At 33.1% G+C, this 22,912-nt stretch overlaps 1 protein-coding gene across 3 annotated transcripts; it reads right to left on the minus strand.

The window, feature by feature from the left end:
* Positions 1–586: 586 nt before the first annotated feature.
* Positions 587–20,974, minus strand: LOC106059366 (copine-3-like). 3 transcript variants are annotated; one of them, XM_013216958.2, is made up of 16 exons: positions 20,815–20,974; positions 17,864–17,937; positions 17,386–17,603; positions 17,098–17,277; positions 15,649–15,726; positions 15,493–15,567; positions 14,846–14,929; positions 14,626–14,715; positions 9,801–9,896; positions 9,406–9,492; positions 9,249–9,308; positions 8,961–9,094; positions 6,500–6,606; positions 5,919–6,061; positions 5,294–5,530; positions 587–4,175 (listed from the first exon to the last, which is right to left on the minus strand). In XM_013216958.2, the coding sequence occupies exons 3-16, from the start codon at positions 17,551–17,553 to the stop codon at positions 3,996–3,998; spliced, it is 1,719 nt and encodes a 572-aa protein (XP_013072412.1). In that variant the 5' UTR covers positions 17,554–17,603; positions 17,864–17,937; positions 20,815–20,974; the 3' UTR covers positions 587–3,995. The 3 variants fall into 3 exon arrangements, with proteins under 3 accessions (XP_013072412.1, XP_013072413.1, XP_055891468.1); XM_013216959.2 differs by having other exon boundaries at positions 20,542–20,973; XM_056035493.1 differs by lacking the exon at positions 17,864–17,937 and having other exon boundaries at positions 20,542–20,973.
* Positions 20,975–22,912: the final 1,938 nt, after the last annotated feature.

Consider the following 22,912-nt stretch of genomic DNA (forward strand, 5'->3'; position numbering starts at 1 on the left):
ATACAGTTGTAAATATGGAGTTCTTTTCTTAAGATAGGTTCTCTCTCTTTTTTTTTAAATTTTATATTATGCTTTTCCCGGGCATGCTACCCTGCCTCATAGTGGCGCCGGGGTGGAAACGATCGTAAGAGGAAACGATTAGGCTAAAGGGTAGCAAAACAAGACTCCCGTGGGGGTGCCTAAGGGGGTGCGAGAGCATCCTCATTGTACTGTGCGGAGTTGTAAAAAAGCTCCCACAACCTTGTCACAATCCAGGCACTGTTCCTCAAGGGGCCGTTACATAAATGGCGTGTCCCACACGGTTAGCCTGGTATAGAAAAGGAAAATGGCGGGGGTCTTAGTGTATGCAGCCTCTTGCCATGAGTCTGACCCACCTGCTAGACAGAACAGTGTACACTATTCTCATTCAGGCCGGTGAGAGAGAGCTCTTGTTCACTTTTGCTGGCCTAGAGTTCCAAGAGCCGAAGGCTCAACTCTACCTGACATTCTCAAGAACAAGAAGATATTAAGCTTTTTATTGATGTAGTGGGTGTGAGGTTAACATGAACTGCTTCTAAAATTACCAGGATTGAATAAAAATAACAAAAGTGTTTGTTGTTCTTTATTTATATTTAGATTCTATGACAAAATCAAATGAATGCATCAATGTATATGAAGATATATATGTAAATATAAAGTATACATATAAATGTCTATATAAAAAAAAATTTATCAACAAATACATTTAAAAAACAGTCACATCCAATGAATCATACAAAAATACATCACTTAAAGAGATTGTCTTCAAAATGTGTCAGTTCATTATATTTCAATTGAATAAAAACCAAACAATATAAGCTGACATAAAACTGTCCATCTCTATAATCTAAAGTTATAAAAAAAAAAAAATAAAAAAAAAAAGACTAGACACACAAGTCAAAGCTCTATAAATGTCACAAAACAGAAAAAAAAGGTTTATCAATTTTGCATATTACAAAAAAAACAAAACAAATGACATTTTTGAGCAAATGAAGGTGATGTTTTGTTAGGGAAGACATCTACTTGCTATAGAAAAGGAAATTGCCTGCAATGAAAATCTTATCTGAAGTTAAGTATTGCCCAAAAAAACAATAATTTAAAAATTGAAATAATTTGTAGCATATTTTAGTAATTGGGGAAACAAGTGTACAAAAATAGACTTGTAAAAATGAGCACACACATAAAAATACAAGATTGCTAGATTGGAACAAAAGGTAAAACAAAAAAACAAAACGATTCAATATTAACAATTATACTGTAAATAAATATAGATCGAAATTTGTTTCTACACATTATGAAATGTGATGAGTTTATTTTATTCTTACCCAAATTTCCTTATGAACAGGGGTCAAACTTGATAAAACACATTAGTAGACATAAACTAGCTTATAGACATAACTGTTCAGGATTCGACCAAAAAAATTAATAATTTAACCTCAATTTGTTTTAATGACTAAAATGCTAGCAGATTTGAATGAAACTAGAAATGGCTAATGTATGAAACAAAGCTTTATAGTTTTATTATATACATGAAATCCTGTAAGCTCCAATAACTTTTACAGAAATGAAAAACAAACTTCTTAATTTGGTCTACATAACGTTACAACACTTAATTTTTGAACACACTTTAAGTCTATGCATAAAAAAGAAAATATTAATTTGATACAGATGTCAGTTATAATGGTCCATACATATAGATAGACTGATGCCAACATAATGATAGAAGCCAGACACTAAAACCAGGCAGTGTCCTTGACACAGTGAAATTACAGCAGGTGACAAGCATAGTTATTCATAATGGCAAAAGGGTTAAACAGCAATGGCCTCCTCAACATGGATGAAAGTTACTGGTGTATTGCTCACCAACATCAAACAGAAACTTCTAACATAGAAAACAAGAAAGAAAAAAAAAGGTTCAGATCTACCAGAAGTTGTTTAACAAAGGGCCATGTAACAGCTGCAGAGGGATTTGACATATTGCTTAGAGGAGTCTTGACATAAACAGATGAATGATCAGCCAATGAACACAGTACTAATTGAAGTGGTATCGTATATGTCTATTACCTATGGTACAATACAATTCTCTGATACATTTCACTTTGTATCCTAAGATAGCTTTTTTATTGAAGTAATGTAACATAGAGCTTGACCTATTTTGTGAATTAAAAAAAAAGTCTGATTAAAGAAAAAAATTACAGGAACAAAAGAATTCTCTAGTAAAATGTACATTCATAATGAACCCCAAGCCCCATTCACATTGAACATAGAGGTCAAAACGAATGTGAACAGTCACTGTGGTAAGTGAACAGTTCATTGTCCAATTTTGAGTTTCAGTTCTATACAATCACAGCATTCTGCCAGGAGGATCAGGAAAGTTTAGCATACATACATTTATCAACTAGAAACAAAATCAGGAAAGTTTAGCATACATACATTTATCAACTAGAAACAAAATCAGGAAAGTTTAGCATACATACATTGTTTAAGCTGCTAGAAACAAAATCACTGACCAAGTGCAGTAATGCCTAAGTACTTCTACTTTAAACTAAATAACAGAAATCCTGAGATACTTTTCTATACAAGAGAAATCTTTTTGCCATGTTAACTTTGCTTGTGGATCAAACTAAGATAAATGGGAACCATGTTTTAGCTGAATATAAATATATATATACTATGCATAGATGTATAAAAAATTTTGACACATGGGCATTCAATAATGCTTATTTAGATATTTGAAATAATTAGCATATCAATTATGAAATAACATTTAAACAATTATCCATAACGTTTCAAAGAAATTGTGTAACAATAATTTTTAAGTTCATAGCAAGGTGCTGAAGATAATAGTTTGGCTTTAAAAAAATAATGTAAATGCAGTTTTCAAGTATTCTTATGCAACAATTTGGTGCAACCTTCAAATCAATGAATAGGTAACATGTCTTGGCATTATAATCCAAAAGCTGAACATAAAACCAGAGGAAATGTTTTTAAATATTTGTATAAAACATTGTGATAATAAAATCATTTAGATAATAACATTACATACCATGTTAAAACAATGTTTAGAAGTTTATTGAAAAAAAAATGTGTTTTACTAAAAGAATGAATAAACTTGATATGCCCATTGAATACAATTAACAGAAATTTAGCAAAATAAATGAACAAGTCCATTGTAAATGAAAACTACAATAATAAGCTGATAGAAATGAAGACACAAATTTAAATGATGTAAAATACACATTACAAGTACTACAATAATAGTAAAAGAATGTAGAACAAAATGGTGCACGTAATATAGAATATTGAGAGTGACTTCACTAGAAGATAAATACTTGAGCAAGTCAAATTGGTCTGATACTGCCAAATGACTTTTTTCTTTATATTGTACTAAATATATGTACATGTTGTTCTTTGGAATTCATTTGTTCAACACCTATAATATATGTTGCACAGTTTTCCTACACCAGAGATGGTATAAAAGAAATGAAGTGATCTCGTGTGTAATACCAAGTTAAAGATTTGGTAATAAATGAGGGTAAAACCTTAATATTGCTGAGTATAACCTAATAAGTTCTAGAATGAATAAATGTGAATGTATGTCTTACAAATAATACAAACATATCTGACAGAATCAGACTTATAGCTTTTACAGACATTCTCAACCTAATATGAGGTGACCTTATCATTTGAAATGTGTTTTCGAGTCATGTACTTAGAGCAAAACATTTTGGCTTTGATTAATTAAAAAAAAAAAACACTTTAAAATAATAAAAATAAATATAAACCTGAAGACTTGAAAGAAAACAAAATTGGAACTGTAATTGTCTAACATATATCCATAAAGAAGAGATCACATCAAAAAGTAAAAACATCAAACAACAACAATTAGAATAAAAGTAGAAAAAAAAAACATCAACAAAACAACATAAGACTCAAAAAACAAGAATGATGTCATAACGGACACAAGTCTACATGCTTTAAACTACTGGTGATGGTGCTGCTGGCCCAGGTGGCATTACTGGAGCCTGTCCAGGGTAGACTGGACCTGCTGGAGCAACCCTAGGAGGACTTGGCTTAATACCTCTCATTTTATAATAGGATGTGACTTGTTTGGGGACTTCTGCTAGGACATGACTAGCCAATTCTGCTGGTGACTTCTACAAGGTGTAAAAACAATATATATATATATATTCAATTTAAATGGATAAAAAATTACATCAGATAATAATATAAACAAAACTTTTAGAGATTAAAAAAAAAATAACACCAAATACCTACTTAGATATCTAAGATTTAATGGGAAAAGCAACTATGGTTTGTCACTGTGAAACTCACACTAAAACAAAGTACTTAAATAAAAAAAATGTTCTTAATTACAAGGATTAAAGTATGTATCATGAAAGAGATAAAGTTATCCTTGTATAAGAAGTTGCTGTCCCTTAAAAATCAATCAACCTATCAGTGCTTTTAATCAACCAATCAGTGCTTTTGATATCAAGAAAACTATTCTATATCTACATGTCATGTACACTGTATCTATATTTAGCCACCCAAGGTTACCAGCCAGAACTTGTTAGCTCGGGAATTTCCATCACGCAACAAACATGTGTTTTGGAGTGAATGTGTTTGGTTAGAAATATTAATTATTGTATTTTGAGCTGCATTTATTGGTTGGCCTTGCAGTGTAGAGATGTTAGTCATGTGATTACGCTCTAGAGCCCGGGAAGATTCTAGATTGACGCCAGTCTGGTGTGGAACGTGTTAGAGATAACATGTACGAGAGTCTAGTGTTAGAACTCAATTATATTATAGTATAGATCACTTATTTCATTCAAGTACATTTAACCATTGTAATTATTTGTGAATAGCTTTTTCAAGTTTTGAATTAAAGTAATTGTTTTAGACGAAGAGAAGTTTCTTCATTGAATATATAATAATATACTTAGATCGTCTTGTCAACTAGTAACTTCTAGATGATCCTATTATCAACTGGCAACTTCTAGATGATCCTATTATCAACTAGCAACTTCTAGATGATCATCTTATCAACTGACGATTTCTGAATCCTCGGCGACCAAGGTCAATGATAGTGCAATATAGATCAAGTATAATCTTAACATCTGGCACCATCTTAGATTGTGACATTAGCACTATTGATGATCGTGACACTACACAAAAAAACAATGGCCACATCAGGTTAAAACACACTGACCTGTTTAAATTCTCAACAAACAAACACAAAACCAATTGCCTTATCAGGTTAAAACACACTGACCTGTTTAAATTCTCTAAAGGGGACAAATTGTACAATGTCTCTTTTAACTGGCTCTCCAGACAGTGACTTAAGAACACCATTGTCACCATCCAATTCATTCATGTCAGAGAAATCTGCATTGCCCACCCCTACAATGATGAGTGACATTGGTAGCTTGCTGGCTTGTACAATGGCATTTTTGGTGTCTCCCATATCACTCAACACACCATCAGTCAGAAGAAGGAGTACATAGTAAGCCTAAGAACAAATGTAAAGGGTTTATTTATTTCCTTTGACTTAGTACATAGTAAGCCTAAGGTTTATTTATTTCCTTTGACTTAGTACATAGTAAGCCTAAGAACAAATGTAAAGGGTTTATTTATTTCCTTTGACTTAGTACATAGTAAGCCTAAGAACAAATGTAAAGGGTTTATTTATTTCCTATGAGTTAGATTATTTCTATGAATATTCCCAAATAAAAAATTTAGAAATGTAAGGCATGAAGTACAATGAGCTGTTCAAAAGTAGTTTTAAAACGCCAGAAAACATAACAAAACAATAGGTAACTTATTAGGAAACTCAAGTGTATGTGAAATAAATGTAGAAGTTAACACTATAGAAGCAGACTAAAATGATGCTTGCTTACATGTGCTCCCTTGGCTGGCTCTTCCTGCTGGGCAGCCTGTGCAAACCTTGCCACATGGTTGATGATGGGTGAAACAATGGTGGGACCATATAACTGTACGTACTGTATACAGTTGGTGTAGGCGGCTAGAACTCCATCAATACCTTGGGAGACAATTACAATAATATATTACTTTTATTGGAAACTAGTTTAAATTATGAAAACAACATCAAACAACTAAAAATTATAATAAAGTTTTCAAATTTTTTTTATAGATAAAAGAAACATTTTAAATATATTTTATTTTTCTACATGAGTCATGCTTGGCACTTAAGAGATATTCTTAAATGTAGGCCCTTAAACTGGTGGGGAAAAATTTTTTTTTTGATAACCAGCCTAATGCGATATGGAACAAATGAACGCTTAATTATGAGAGTGACTTTTAACAACAAACTAGGATAAAGATGCCAACAAGAGAAAAGAAAGAAAGCTTACAAGCTTAAGTAAACAGATATACTTGAACCATACGTGCTTAAGAGAACATATACTTACCAACATACAAGCATAAACAGAAGATAAACAAGCTGTAGTGCTAGACATACCTGCACAAAATGGATTCTGAGGATTGAAGTTAATTGCAAATTCATGGGATACTTGAGTAGATGGTGGAATTCGGGCACCAAAACCTAAAGCAGGGAATAACTTGTCTCTGGAGGAAACAACACACATAGAAAGTAAGATCTTGCATGCCCATGTGTATGAAGTTTAAAAGCATGAGCAGTAGAGATAACATTTTTATGAAAGAACAATACTTATCACTGAGTAAATGGAAAAATAAATTTGAATACTATTGCTAGGATATAAACGGAAGAATAGTAGACATTAAGAATTATTGTTTGTTTGTTTTTATGTTATCTGGGTGTGATTTGTAAGTGTAATGCCGAGAATGAGAGTCTGATTGGATTTAGCACTAGTGTAAAGCAATGAAGAGAGAGAGAGAGAGAGAGAGAGAGTTGTTAATGTTTATAATGTATGATTATGTTATGTTTCATAATTATTGTGTGATTTAGTTTAAAAAACTTGTTGCCTTCTTTGCCTGCTATTCAAAGGTGACCAGATATTAGGGAGCGATTTTTATGAAAGCAATAGTGCATTTTAAAAAGGAAAAAAAGATTTAAATTTAAATAAGTCTTATCTCTCTCTCTCTCACAGCTGTTACAAAGATGGACCGGTACTTTCATCATTTTACGAAGTTACTGCTCTGAAACCATGGTTTGGGTTCTTGCCTCCATAAACAGAACTGATGCATTTTGTATTGCCTCAATGTTGTTTACAAAATGCAGTCACAGTTCAGCACATGGGTTTTAAAAGAAACCTTTGATTTTAGTGGGGCACTTCTCTTGGGACAGTAAATATAATTTCAAAGCAGGATATAATTTAAGATTTCACTCTACCACAGGCAAAAAGAGCCTAAAATTCTTCAATATTTCACATCAACATATTCTTTTAAAGATTGCATGCAAACTATGTATGACGAAAACAGGAATTTTGGCCATCCTGCCCTGACCAATTTATAAAAAATGTCATAGACTATCCAAAATGTGACTGTCCCGCCTAAGTCAGAACATCTGGTCACCTTATTTTTTTAAGCTATCCTAATCCAAAGAATCCCACAATTATTATGAAAGCTTATTTAGTCTTAATATAGAAATTAATTGACTAAATGTAATGCAATTTATAAAAACAAGTAATTTTACCATAAGTCATAGTTATCAAGCTGTTTCAAGAAAACTATCCATAAATATAACATATGCATAATATTTTTACAGACCTGCCTACCAAAAAAAGTCCAAATGTGTAACACTTACGGTCAAAATGCGTATTTTGGCACCAGAATGCATAACACTTACCCGATCCACTATTTTGTCATATATATATATAATACTAGATGTCATGATTAGATCTACAATCTAAATCTAGATCAATAGAGATGATATCTAGACTAGATATGGATCTAGACTATGTCTATTTAATGAATATAATCTATTCTAGATCTGAGCTCAAGAGTGTTACAGATGCCGTGGATCCGCTACAAACGTAGGTCTACTCCAAACTTTTGTAGGCCTACCTTCATCCTTGATCTACAATATACTAAGACTAAGAATATAGTGACTAGTCTAGATCTAGACTAGATGGTAGTAGATGTTATCGATCTAGATCTAGTCAATCTAAATTCTAAATCATACTATAACTAGATTGTAGAGTAATGTAGAGAATCATAACGTAATGACTAGCTAGATCTATTCCTGTATAACAAGTTATCTAGATTCTTATCATTCTAGATCTAGAATCCAGATCTAGATCTAGACTAGATATCTACAATGTCACTCAATGTGTTTTGAATCGATAGCACTTCGATATTGTTTTCTATACAAATGAATACGGGAATCAGGAATGCACCAACATAATTAATTTCTACAAATGAACTTACAAAAAAAAAAAAGTCACGTTGGTGTATCAGCTAACTGACGGTACCAACCTGGTACCAAACTGCCACTCCCTCACTCTCGCGTTCTTCATTTCTAGACATCTAATTGCTATTAAGAACAAATCAACATATAGATCTGGGCACATTGTGTTCACCCCACCTTTTCTGTTTCCCCCCTCTCCCCACAGGACGGCTTAGCGTGACCTCCGTGACCGCTTGTAAGCTAGTCTAGAGAGGAGAAAAAAAAGCATACAAAATGCGTAACACGACAGGTTAAATTCGTATTTGCGTACTGGCGGTCATTTTTGGGAGATTTTGCGTAACGAATACTCATTTTGCGTAACAGTAGGCAGGTCTGTTTTTATGGTATGGATATGGAATGCTTACAATTAAATTGGCTGCAATGGCTGTGATATGTATTTTACAAAATTGTGATATGGATTTCTGAATGTACATGTGCAATATGACTGTGAGGCCATTCTGACTATTATTATTTACTGAATTCACCAGCAATTAATAACTATTATCATTCATAGTCAATGTTTGATAAGCATTGAAAGTCTGTATTAACTTACGAGTCATAGTCCTGACACACTTCTCCAACAGCTTTAATAGCAGCCATATATTCATTAGGAGCATAGGGATTGATGTAGTGAAGGGATGAAGACTGGGAAGGATTGCCATTTGATGCTGTGAAGTCTATACCCACCTAATCATTAAACATTGGGAAAAAAAATGGTCCATATATATATATATATATATAATTCTATTTCTGTGCATGTATTCTCAAATCACCTATTACCAAACATAAAAAATGAAATTTTTAAAAATTCTAGTTTTATAAAGACCTTTTATGTACTTACTGTAAAATTTATTTGCATTCCCCCAAAAACATATTCTAAAAATGTGTGTTCTTTAACAAGCTGATGAAAAAAAAAAAGGGAAAATAACTAAATAATTATCATGTCACAATACAATGAAAAACTAAATTATTACTAATGCTCAAGCAACAAATATTACCTGACATGAGGAGATAAAGATAACGCCAGAATTTGTATAATTTTTTTTCTTAGCTTGCTTGCTGGGATTGATGCAAGGGAATGAAATCTAAAAATGAATATAAATTAAAATTATGGCAATCCAAATAAATTTATACTAAGATCAACACTATATTTCCTTAGCACAGTCTGCAAAAGAGCTCACAGCTCAGCAGCAAAAAGCTGGCTAGAAGAAGAAGAAGAATACTAAGATCAATTGAAGTTTGTTATGTTAATAGTAAGATAGCTCTAGATCTGCACTGTGACTTCAATAAAAATGTTAGTATTCAATTGCAATATTTTCAAACTATAGTTAATGTTTGAACATTTTCTAGTCTGTGCAAGTTACGACAAAAATTACAATGTTATGACACAAACCTCTCCTGCAGATGACTTGAGTATTTCTTCTAGTGTTGTTGTAAAACCTCCAATGTAGTCATTGGAGCCATCACTGTCCCAGTCATAGCAATCAATCTGGTGAAAACACAAAGGAGCTAATGTTTCTTTTTTTCAATATTCACACATACACTTACAAATATTGCAATGCTAATAAAGTATTTCTTAGACATTCTAATATTTTTTTAACAATTATTTTAACGTAATAAATATTCTATGTATAGATAGATTTAAAAAATGTGAAATACAGGCCATTCAATAATGCTTATTTATATATTTGGAAAAAAAATTGCATGTCAATAATGAAATAGCATTTAAACCCTTATTATCCTCAGTGTTTCAAACTTATTGTGTTGCAATCAGCAGAAGTTTATACAGAGATGCATACATGCTAAAATGGAAATGTATATTCACAGACCTAAAAATGTGTAGTTTGAATGGCAAATGTTTATTTTCCTAGATATAAAGAAATATACTTAGGAAAGACTAAAATCATTCAAGCATGTAACATACATGAAATGCAGCAACCCTAAAAATTAACAAAGCATAAAGTTATAAGACATTCTGTACATTTGTCAAAATATTAACACTTTTAGACTTGTTCATATATACTTTACTAGAATATGTTAGAATAATGCTGTTCTTGTGACTTGGCAAATGATTTTTTTATCATAATGCCTTATATGTTTTATTCTGTTTGATTGTCAAAATAGTTGAGCTGAAGGCTCTTCGAACTCTAGGCGTGTAAGCCTGCTTGAACCAACCATTCTGTCTGGAAGAGGTCCAAGTCAATGCCTATGTAAAACATTGCTATTTCTGATATATCCATCACTCCGGGCGCATGGACTAGAATGCACGGCCAAAGGCCGAGTACACCAGGAACCCCCTCCATTTTCCTTCGTTGTACCAAGTTAACAGCACAGGACTCGCCATTAGTGTAACGGTCCCTTGAGGAACAGCGCATGGATTATCGACAGGGAAATGGAAGATTTCTTTCAACTCTGCACAGTGCAATGGGAAAGCTCTCACATTCCCTTGGACGATCCCACTGAAGATTTGTTTAGCTATTCATTTAGCCTAATTACTTCCTCAAGTAATCGCTTCTTATCTTATCTTATATAATACAGACGTTACTTCAAAAAAGAAGATGATTACGTCATACGCGTCATGCATTTAGTCATGCATATTAACCAATGACTTAAATTCTGCCAAGTCACTGGTTTTCCTGTCTAGCTCAGGCAACCCATTCCATGCTCTATTAGCACTAGGGAAGAAGGAGTATTTGTACAATTTTATCCTAGCATATGGGACGAGGAATGTGCCTTTATCTTTGTGTCTTTCTGAGTATTTTATTAGATTTTGATTTTGTATTTGAAGATTATGGTTCAGTGTTTTATGTATAAATGCTACTTTACTTTTGAGTCTTCTGTCCTGAAGGCTTTCTAAATTTAGTGATTTTACTAAAGGTGTTACTCTAGTTAAGCGTGAATATATGTTTGTTATGAATCTCACTGCACTGTGTCTGTTCCAGTTTCCAGCTCATTGCTTAGTTCTTTGAGTAATCTAGCTGGAATACCATCAGGTCCAGAAGCTTTATTTGGTTTGGTGTTGGCTAATAGTTTTTGGATTCCATTTGCTTGTACTACTATGTCTTCTATGTTGTCTACTTGGTTCAAATTAAGTAATATGTCTTTGTCTCCTGGGGTTCAGAATGCTGATGCAAAGTATTTGTTTAGGATGTTTGCTTTAGTTTCATTATCATTATGTATTATGTTATGTTCATCTTTTAATGGCGCTATGCCTGTTGTTTCCATTTTCTTAGACTTAATGTATGACCATAGGTTTTTGTTGTTATCTTTAGATATTACACCTGGGTGCCACACTGAGGAAGAATAGCATACCTGGGCATGTTTTATTCCTGATTCCATAACAGCCCCAACAGAAAATTCATTTTAAAAAATGGGTATTTTCTTTACAAGTTATGCAGACACAGGAAATAATTTATCACATTTTGAAAGAATTCAGATTTTCTTCTTTCAGACGATTCTTTGCAGAGTCAACAATGAAAGCTTGGTATCCTCTACAATCACTAATAACAAACATTTTAAAGTTAATCCTAATTAGTCATTGAACTTATTTCTCTTGAGTCTGCTAAATAGATAAACTCCCAAGCGGTTTTAAGATAAAGCTATTTATTCTGGGTACTAATGCTGGAAGTTGTTTTATTCAACAAACAGAATCAAGAATTTAATTTTAATTTTCTGCATACGAAAAAGCTTTCCTTTTGCAAACACACTCAGCCTTGAATGTACCTGATTTCATTCTTTGAATTTAAGCTTTCATACAAAATTGGAACCTAGCAAAGTCACTAATGACTATTACAGTAGCTTAAGATTTCCTCTAGAAGATACTTTCTGCAAAAAAGGAGATCAATAAATCTCTTCATAAGATGGCAGAAATGGCGCTTTTCAGTAGATCTACATTTAGTTACAGATATCTAGATCCTGGACCTAGTCAGTAGTCTAAATTTATAATTAGAATTAGATCTACTTTGATCTAGATTAGTTCTACATCTAAGTGTAGTACAAAACTGGTCACATCTAGAATCCAGACCAGATCTAAATCTAGATTTATGTAAATTCATTTTGCCTGACATCATACAATGCAATACAAGATAAAATATCTAGATCTAAACTTAGTCTACATTCTATAAAATATAAAAAGTCCAATGAATACTACACAATCTACTAATTTCAAATCAGTTTGAAGACTTGAAATGAATTGACACATTGAAAGGAACTCTGCTTTATTTGCATCAGCAAATCTAGTAAATATTTTAAATCTTCATGTGTCAGCACCCAAAAAAGATACCATCTTATGGTAGATCTAATATTCTAATATGAAGTTTTCATCCCCTTCCCCATTGGGGTCGCCCAATGACTCCAGACATACGCTTGAATCTAGTAGACCCTAATGCCACTAAGCTAAGTCATTCATCTAACGATCTTCAAATACTAGCACGGGAGACCATTAATGTTTTCAAACACAGTGCCATTTTTGCGTATACTGATGGGTCGGCATCAATAGATTCTGGAAGTGCAGGCTATGGAGCCTACATCGAGTTTCTTGGCTCTGACTCAGTCAAAATCTCTGGAACATGTGGTAGTGTTTGCAGTTTAACGAGGGTGTCATGTAGCCAGCACAATGACCAACTGCCTTTACTTTTCCAAAACTAATGTCAGGTACCCATTAGAGCTGGGTGGACTCAGAGGCGCCCAAGGATTCCGAAGTTGAAAATCCCAGTCTTCACCAGGATTCGAACCCGGGACCCTCGGTTCGGAAGCCAAGCGCTTTACCGTTCAGCTACCGCGCCTCCCCTGGCCTAACTGAAGTCTTATAAATAATGTAATTGTTTTGAAAAGGCTCAATCTCTTATTCGAATCCTCAAAAAAAAAAAAAAAAAACAACATTTCCGCTATAAAAAAAAAGTTCAAGAAAATGAAGTTTACAAGATTACTATTCGTTTTAAATTAGCTCTAACTTATAATGCATACCAATTAGCTTTTTCTCTTTAAAAAAACTGCTTGCATAACTGATTTTAAAAATTAGATTTTTCGCTTTCAGGAAAAAAAAAAGTAGACGTTGCATCAGAACTTTGAATGGTCTATAATATTGTGATGTCAGATTTTCAATATCTTTTCTAGTTTACAAGATCTAAACGGGACAGACGGACAGAAAAGTGGTTTGAGAGCTAGGACAAGTCCCAAAAAGCCAGCGGAGTCTGGGAGCAGATGATATGCCCTAACCACACTTCCCAGTGGTGGAGGCTGTCCAGGTCTGAGCAAGCTATTATAGCACAGTGCAGGACAGGCCACTGTCCTGTTGGCATAGTTCTCACGGCTATGGCCAAATTTTGATTCACGGTGCCTCCACTGCGGGGAAGAAGAGGAAACCGTGTCTCATATTCTGTTTAACTGCCCCAGATTTGCTGATCTCCATTTTGACAGTTCTGACAACCAAAAATTCTCGATCTGTATGGTGACATGTATACACTACATAAGACAGCAGGGTTTTTGGAGAGGATTTGAGCTTCTCAAGCCCTCACTCAAATGGAGTTTGGGGATGATGAATATGAAGTCCATTTTCAGGCATAGCTGCCCTGATCTACATATATGATTAGCAGCTACTTGTTTTTCTATTTATTTTTTTTTTTTGCTTTTGTGGGGGGAAATGTATATTTTTAGATGATAAGTTGAACTCATATTTGCATACAAAATACGCAAAATATGTACTTATAGGTAACTCTGTTCGTAGTAAGATGCTGAAGATAAAGTGATATAATACAGTTTAGCCAGCTCTCACATTACAAACTATCAAACCAAGCTACAGTCAAACAAACATATAACATCACAAATTTGAGACAACTTGTTTCAGAAAAAACTATATTTATTCTTCATACCACTTCTAACTATTGCAAGTTTTCATAGTCCAGTTCACAGAAAGATTTTTATTAAATATGAAAATAAATGATAATGTAAGAGATTTAGTTCCACTTTGCTAATCTGATCCATAATAGTTTTTGAAAATAAAAAAATGTTATGAAAATATATGTTATGAAAATTATATGCTGTATCGATTGTTGTTCTAATGTTTACATGTGCTTGTAACTCGTCCGTAAGAATGTGTTCACGAAATGTGTGTTGTGTAGTCATTCAGTGTATTAAAGCCATACTAAGCGGACATGGTTTTTGACTCTGTTATCATTATGTTCATAACAATATCATACAGAGTATAATCTGCAACTCACCTTAATCGGTTGTTGTCTGTTACCTCCACATAAACTGTGTACAGAGATATTGACTGGACGCCAAGATGGATTCAAATTATTTTTAACAACCTGAAAAATAATTTGCATAATTAACTGAGATGTATTACTTAAAGAGGCTATTCTGTACAGTAACAATAATAATTATTATAGGTGTTTTTTCAACATCTTAGATTGCTAAGAAAAGAAGTAAATTTTTCACCTCTGTTCGATGAATGACTTGCCATCCACCATCTATTGTTGGCTTCATGATCTCAAGGTAAGGGTCAGACTTACCCATAAAATCCTTTGATCAGAAAACACCCAAATTTGTTTTTTTTAGTAATATAGCAATATAGAAAATAAAAAAAAAAAACTAACTTTTTTTTTCATGCAACAATATCAAAATAGATAAAAGTAATTTTGATTAACATCTCTTGCTGAAGCCAAGGGGAGATGGGTTAATATACATAAATAGATTTTGCTTAGGATGTATTGATTTTGTCAAAGTGACTCTTGAAATTGGTTAGAATAATAGCTTGATCTTTAACATTGCCAGAATGTTATTAAAATGTATTTTTATGAAGTGAATACAAAAAGAAAGGACTTAAAAAAAAAATTGGGCAGAAATTTTCAGGGTTATTTAATATTAAATTTGAATTAAACATTTTGACTAATTATTAATTTGAAATTTATTTACACCAGTTTGAGATTAACAGAAATCACAATAAAAAATATTATCCAGAATACTAGTTTTCTTGTCACAATAGCCATTTCTTTATCCCCCTAAAACATACAAGCAGAGTGTTTGTAATTAGAATGACACACTAAAAGGACTATTTGAATAAAACACCATGTTGCATTAGTTACCTTATTGTCTAGCTTTTTGGCCTTGAACATGATCTGTGCCACCTCACCACCTTCTTTAACTTCTTCCGCTCTCACCTGGAACAGAGACATCAAACTCCATGACATTCTCTTATCAATTTTTGCTAGTTAAACAAAATGTAATGAATCTCTACTTACAGTCATCTGACCATTACCAGCTTTATTGGTCCCATCTTTCATCAGCAATGGTTTTACATATGGACTATTGGACACCAGCTGAAAAAAGATTTTCAAGTCTCTTTTTTAAAGCTTCAAATAGGCACTGGATTATTATTTACAGTGCATATTTTACAAAATGTACTTTACAATTTATCTGCTTATTGTATTATTTCATATTTTACTTTAGCTATTTTTATGTGTAACCTATATCATTATCGCGAATAAATTTACAAGATTTAAAGAGTTAACATTAAAATAAAGAATGAATAAATAGAATTACAATAGAATTACTCAATGGTAAAAAACATGTATTTCTATTTTATTTAAAACTAATATACTTTTTTAAATTATTATGATGCAAATAACTTTATAACATTAAATGGCCAATTTTCTTTACTGCACTGCTAAAAATCAAAACGCAGTGAACTACTTAAGCTAAAAAAAAAAGTTAAATATGTGATCAATACTAACAAACTCAAATATTTTGGCACAATTAGTTCATCACCCCAATGGATTCAGGATTTCCTGATAGGGAGAGAAAAACTGGCTCTAAATGGCTCTAAATCAACACCAATGACAGCAAACTCAAGTTTACCTCAAAGAAATGGGAATCGGATTTGGAACATGTTTTTCCACCCATAAAAATGTCAATTATTAAGAGTAACAAAAAACTAAAAAAAAATTTTTAAAAAATTACTTATTTTATTCATGTTAAACCAGTTACACATTCTAAAAACTTAAAATATATAGGTGTTTTAATAAATGAAAAGTTATTAATACTATCCCCATATTGATGCAATTATTAAAAACCCAAACAAATCATTAGGGTTTAGTAAAAGAAATTTTTAGAAATCAAACAAGAACATAAAGCTACAATGCTATTTAATCTCAGTTCGGTTAATATTAGAATGTGCTCTTTCTGTTTGGTACCCCTCAACTGAAGAAAACATAAAGAAACTAGCACAGACGCAAAATAGATCAATTAGATTATAACATACAAATATTAACAATTGATTATAGTAATACCATTAGTAAAATCCCTACATTGAGAGACACCTCAGGACAGAATTTTAAAAAGTAAAGTAGCAATAATAATAAAACACTAAATCATAATTTACAAATACAAAACCTAATAAAATATCCAGAAAGACATCAAGATAAAGGCACATTTCTTATTCCATATGCTAGGTCCAATTCGTACAAGTGGTTCTTCTTCCATAGTGGCATTAGAGCATGGAATGGGTTGCCTGACTCAGCTAGGAAAACCAATGACTTGGTAGAGTTAAAGTCACTGATTAACATGCATTACTAGATTGACAAATGAAATGCATATGATGCACTTATCTTCTCTTTTGAAGTAACATCTGTAATTTATAAGATAAGAATACTTGAGTAAGATTATTTGCATTTAAAATCCAATAAACATACTGTTCCCAATGTACATTCCAGTTGGCCAAGGAAATCATCATCAGATAATGTGTAGGTCGTGTTGTCAACATCATAGATAGCTATCTTTATTTTCTGAACCTCCTCAAAGTAATAATTGACAGTGATAGGTTTGGCAAACTTTGGATCTAAACAATTCTTTACATTCTCAGTTCGACCAATCTGAAATTATTAAAAAAAAATCTATAGAAAAAACAATTTAGTCTCTTAGTGATAGTTACAGGTAAAATATAGTTGCAAAAAAAGATAAATACAAAAAGTTCTAAATACCTCATCCATTGGACCACCTTTACGAGACATGTAGAGAACTGCACAGGGATCTGACTTGGACATTACATCACGATTCAGCAAATTTTTACATTCAATGTACAGTTCTACTTTTGAGAGAAACTCATTGGCTGCTCGAGGTACTGCACTGGGGTAGACAGGGTACGACATCTTTTTTTTTAGATTATATTTTGAGCACTCAATAAAAGTTAATGAGGAACCTGTTGATATAATGGTGAACATTTCTGTACATTTCAACTTTACTTAAATTTCAAATATGGTTACTAATACAGCAATAAAATAAAGTTTTAAATAAAAGTGAAAATAATAATATTAAAGGAAATAAAACCTGTTTTTTAAATTTTAAAAGACAACAAAAAAAAAATATTTTAAAATATTACTCCCTTACTGTAGTATAGCTGTAAAAGCAAAACAAAAAAAAAATTTCTAACCTATAAATCTATTTTAAAATTCTACTTACTGAGAGATAAGTGCAAATAGTTCAAAATATGTGCTTCTGATGTCAGTGAACCATCCACTAGTAAATATGAAAATCTGAAAGAACAAGCAGGCTAGCATAAATAATAATAATATCTCTTTGAAAAATGTTTAAAAGTTTTGCGGTTCAATGGTCAGGGGAAAAAAACTCTAGGTGGTTGAAGTTGTGCTTTTCGATACCTACCCTGCACTCCTTTGACATCAGATTTATTTTTAACTATGCATAGGGGAATACACTAAGTCAAAACCAGTATTTTAGACAAATGGATAAGGATTTTATCATCATCATCATCACCAAACTCTATTTGAGTGAGGGCTTGAGAGGCTCAAATCCTCTCTTGCAAAAGCCCTCGACAGAAACCTGCTGTCTAATGTAGTGTATACATGTCACTATACAGGTCGAGAATTTTTGGTTGTCAGAACTGTCGAGACAGAGATCAGCAAGTCTGGGGCAGTCAAACAGAATATGAGACATGGTTTCCTCTTCTTCCCCGCAGCGGGTGTACTGTGAATCAAAATTAGGCCATAGCCGTGAGAAATATGAGCCAACAGGACAGTGGCCTGTCCTGCACTGTGCTAATAGCTTGCTCAGGCCTTGACAACCTCCACCAAGGGGAAGTGCGGTCAGGGCGCCTCATGTGCTCCCAGACTCTGCTGGCTTTTTGGGACTTGTCCTAGCTCTCAAACCACTTTTCCATTTCTGTTTTTTTTAATTATTGCCAGAGCATGATGAAGACTCGCAGCCTGTTCGTTGGTGTTGTTTGCCCTCCCTGGTGGGCCAAGGAGTCTGCAATAGTGTTGCCAGTCACACCTATGTGACTCGGTACCCACTGCATTATTACAGGAGTGCCATTGCGTTGCTTTATGTTGAGTGAGGCCATGATGACAGTGTCAATATTGGGGGACCATGGTCCATGGCTTTGCAAAGCCTGTAGTACAGGTTTTAAGTCAGTGACCACAACAATCTGTGTTGCCCTCAAATGTCCCTCGCTGAGTTGAAAGTCAATGACTTTTACGGCTTCACAGACTGCCATGGCCTCTACATCAAAACTGCAAACACTACCACATGGTCAAAAGATTTTGACTGAGTCAGAAGCAAGAAAGTTGATGTAGGCTCCATAGCCTGCTCTTCCAGAATATATCGATGCTGACCCATCAGTATATATATATATATATATATGCAAAAATAGCACTGGGCTTGAAGGTGTTAATGGTCTCCAGTGCTAGAATTTGAAGATCGTTAGATGAATGACTTAGCTTAAAGTGGCATTAGGGTTTACTAGTTTCAAGCGTATGTCTGGGGTCATTGGGCGACACCATGGGGGAAGGGGATGAAAACATTGAATGTTTTGTCGGTTGGTGGAGAGGCCAGCTTTATCAGATAGTCTAGTAGCATGATGCATAAAAGACTGCATCTTTCTAGCTGGGAGGTATTCATCCAGCCTTTTATACTGCTCAAAGCAAGTCAGTACTGACCTTTCCCTCCTAAGGTTTAGTGGACCTACATTAGCCATTATTTCAGCCTCATTTACTGGGCTTGTCCTAAAGGTTCCACAGACAAATCTTACTGCTTGGGACAGTATTTTATCAAGTTGTTCAAGAGCTATCCTACGGTTAGATCATTTAAGGATTTCATCTAGATAGTTTCAGTTTCTTTCTAGGATTAACCAATACGGAGCTATAGAAACCTAAACATGAAAAATAGTAACTAGGCTTATGGGTGTGAGGAAACGTTACTTCACTATAGATCTAGATCTAGTCAGAAAGAAATAGTAAATAAAAATTATATATATATGTATATGGTCTAAATCTAGATTGGGTAGATCTAGAATCTAGAGTCTACATATAAAAACTAGCAGAATCTTATCTTATCTTATATACGGTAATACAGACGTTACTTCAAAAAAGAAGATAATAACGTACTACGCGTCATTTAGTCAATGTAATTGTAACTAGAATCTAGATCTTGATCTATACTTCCAGTCTCAAGTGATAGATCTAAATCTAGTCCTATTTATAAAATAAATTTATACTTATTATATAGCATATATAGATATCATATATATAATCAAAAGATAAGAAAGTTATAGAATATTAATAGATCTAAGTAGATTCTAGATTAGGTAGAATCAACTCACACACTAGTCTAGATCTTGATATAGAATAGAATAAGAATCTAAATCGGTAAATCACTAGGACTAGAGCGCTAGAATCTAGAATGTCTAGACTAGATCTATCTTATAATAATAATATAGTCAATATAGACAAATCTAGAATGTCTAGATAGATTCTATTTAATCTAGACTCTAGACCTATAAATAATATAATTTTTATATAAATTCTAGACCAATCCTAGGGGCTAGAGTCACTCAAAATAAACATTGTATTTCACTTTTTTTACCATCAAAATTCAGTTAAATTGGGCAAAATTAGATCTATTCCAGTTACAATCTATATTATTCTAGATCTATATCTAGATCTAGCTAGTATATGTAGATCTAGACTTTCTAGTAGATATAGAATTCTAGACTAGATATTTATAGAATAACAATAACAGATAGATCTATTCTAGATTGAAAAGATCTAGATCTAGATGCAGATCTACTCAATAAAATCATAAAAATGTGAATGAATTTATTATAATTATGGTCTAACTCTTACTCTGTATACGGTCCAAAGATATCGATCTAAATTTAATTTTAAAGACTAAGACTAAGTCAAGTAAGTGCGAATAGGTAATCTAGATAATCTACTATTTCTAGATCTCTAGATCTAAGTCCTAAGTCAAGACTGTCAAGTAAGTTTAGTAAGTCTAAGTAAGTCCTGACTAGACTTGACTTAATTAATGACTAGAGAAAAGTAGAGTTAAACTTAAAGAGTCTAGACTAGAGTCTACGTTGCTGCTTTGAAGAAAGTTTTTTTTTTCCTTTTTACATTTCAATTCTTGCGCAATGGCAACCAAAGGGCTCAAGTTCGCAAAGTGTAAGGCCTGAAATCTAGACTAAAGTCTAAATTTAACAAATGGTCCGTGCAAGTCAGAAGTCTTGCGAAAGAATTCTAAACCATATCGGAAACAAACACTGCAATCAAATTGACGTCACCACACCGAATTTTTTCTTTTCCTGAATCTTGAACCGAGACGATTGAGCCCATATTCCATATTATTAGATCTATATAGTGATATATAAATTAAAGTCTACGATATAGTTGATATAGCGAATGATAGGTGATATGCATTTTAATAAAATTAAGAATATAAGTCTTTTTTTTTAATTGTACCCTTTTTTTTTTTTTTTGGTTAAAATCAACCCTAAGACATTTTTGTCCAGATTCATTCAAGGCCTCAGCTGTAGTCAGTGTAGGCCTATGATTATGATCAATATTTATTATTAGTATTAGATCTAGATAGATCTAGATCTAGAATATATCTATATCTATAAGTCATGGTTTGACGCATGAGCAAACTTTTTTTTTTAAGATCTTGAATCTCTAATGATTCTGAACCATCTAAATTAATCTAGTCCAGTGGTTCCCAAACTTTTTTGGCTCGTAGACCCCTTGTCATGTTTTCAAGTATTCGGTAGACCCCCTGGTAAGATAATATTGCTGAATTTAATTTTTCAGATTTATGAAATTCGAATGTTTTTTTAAAAAATGATTTCTAACGAATTGAAGGTGAAGACTGAAAAGTAATAACAACCACATGCATGGGCGTCGATAAGAGGGGAGTCCCAAAATCTCCCACCGAAAAAAATCCTGGCTATGCATATGACCATATGTATGTTAACCTCGTTGAATTTACGAAACAAGTCTGTTAAATAAGCAATGTCTAATTTCTGTGGGATTAAATTTCAATTTAAAATTAGATCATTGACATACAAGAACTCCGATAGAGTGTCAAAAAGAAAAAAAAATAAAGCTTGTTTATGTTAGTTAAAACATCAAATAAGATTGCAATGTTAAAATAGTCACCTCCCTTAGCTTAGCGCTTCTATCTTTATTGTGTTTGGTTTATATTCATCATCGGCCTTAGTACATGTACCTAGCGTATACATTTTAATGTCTACATTTTAATAAGGTGATCGTCCCCCCCCCCCTTTCACCTTAACCGCCTTAACTCAGACGACCCACAAAAATTATAGTTCAATACTCTCTCTCTCTCTCTTTCTCTCTCTATTTCTCTCTCACTCAGTTCTGCCTATACTAGAGTTTAGAGTTGACTGTTGACACCATGTAGAAGCAAAGTAATTTTGACATCGAATTTTATTGTCTTAGAATCGATGTTCGTGGGAGCTAAATAAATACAACTTCAGGGAATCGTCATCTACTTAGAAATGTTAATTCAGAGGATAATTAGCCATATCAGACGATTTGCCAGAGACGTTGCACCTAGACCAATATTGTTCAAACCCTTTGGGAGGCTCGCTAACAGCATTCTGTTATAATTGTGTGCTTTTTTGTTTAGCCATTGGGCTCTCACTAGGTCAATTTTTAAAATAGAAAAAAAAAGGATGAATCTTAATTTACAAATATACATCAAAGCCTAATTGTCAGAAAGACTCAAACATAAAAATACATTTCATATTCCACATCTTAAGGCAAATTCTTACAATTGTTCCTTCTTTCCTAGTGTTATTAGAGCATAGAATGGATCTTATCTTCTTATCTTATATAATACAGACGTAACTTCAAAAAAAGAAGATGATTACGTCCTACGCGTCATGCATCTAGTCATGCAGAATAAACCAATCAGAACCGGACTTGGCTACTGCAACCTTTATGGTCGCAATGGGCCCCGCACTTTCATAGGCCCCGCGCTAATGCCAGATGTAAATTATTAAATTAAAACATTATAACTTATATATAATAACAGGTTTTCCGCGGGCTTCCTGATTTTCCAAGGGGCTCCTGAAATCTACTTAATTGCAAAATATACCTAAAAGTCCTGGAAATCGGAAATTAAAAATCTCCCGAAAACTCATAAAAATCTCCTGAAAAATAGACAAAATAAAAATTATCATTTTGGGGTGCT

Source organism: Biomphalaria glabrata, chromosome 7 (genome assembly GCF_947242115.1).
Source record: "Biomphalaria glabrata chromosome 7, xgBioGlab47.1, whole genome shotgun sequence".
NCBI classification, from domain to species: domain Eukaryota; kingdom Metazoa; phylum Mollusca; class Gastropoda; family Planorbidae; genus Biomphalaria; species Biomphalaria glabrata.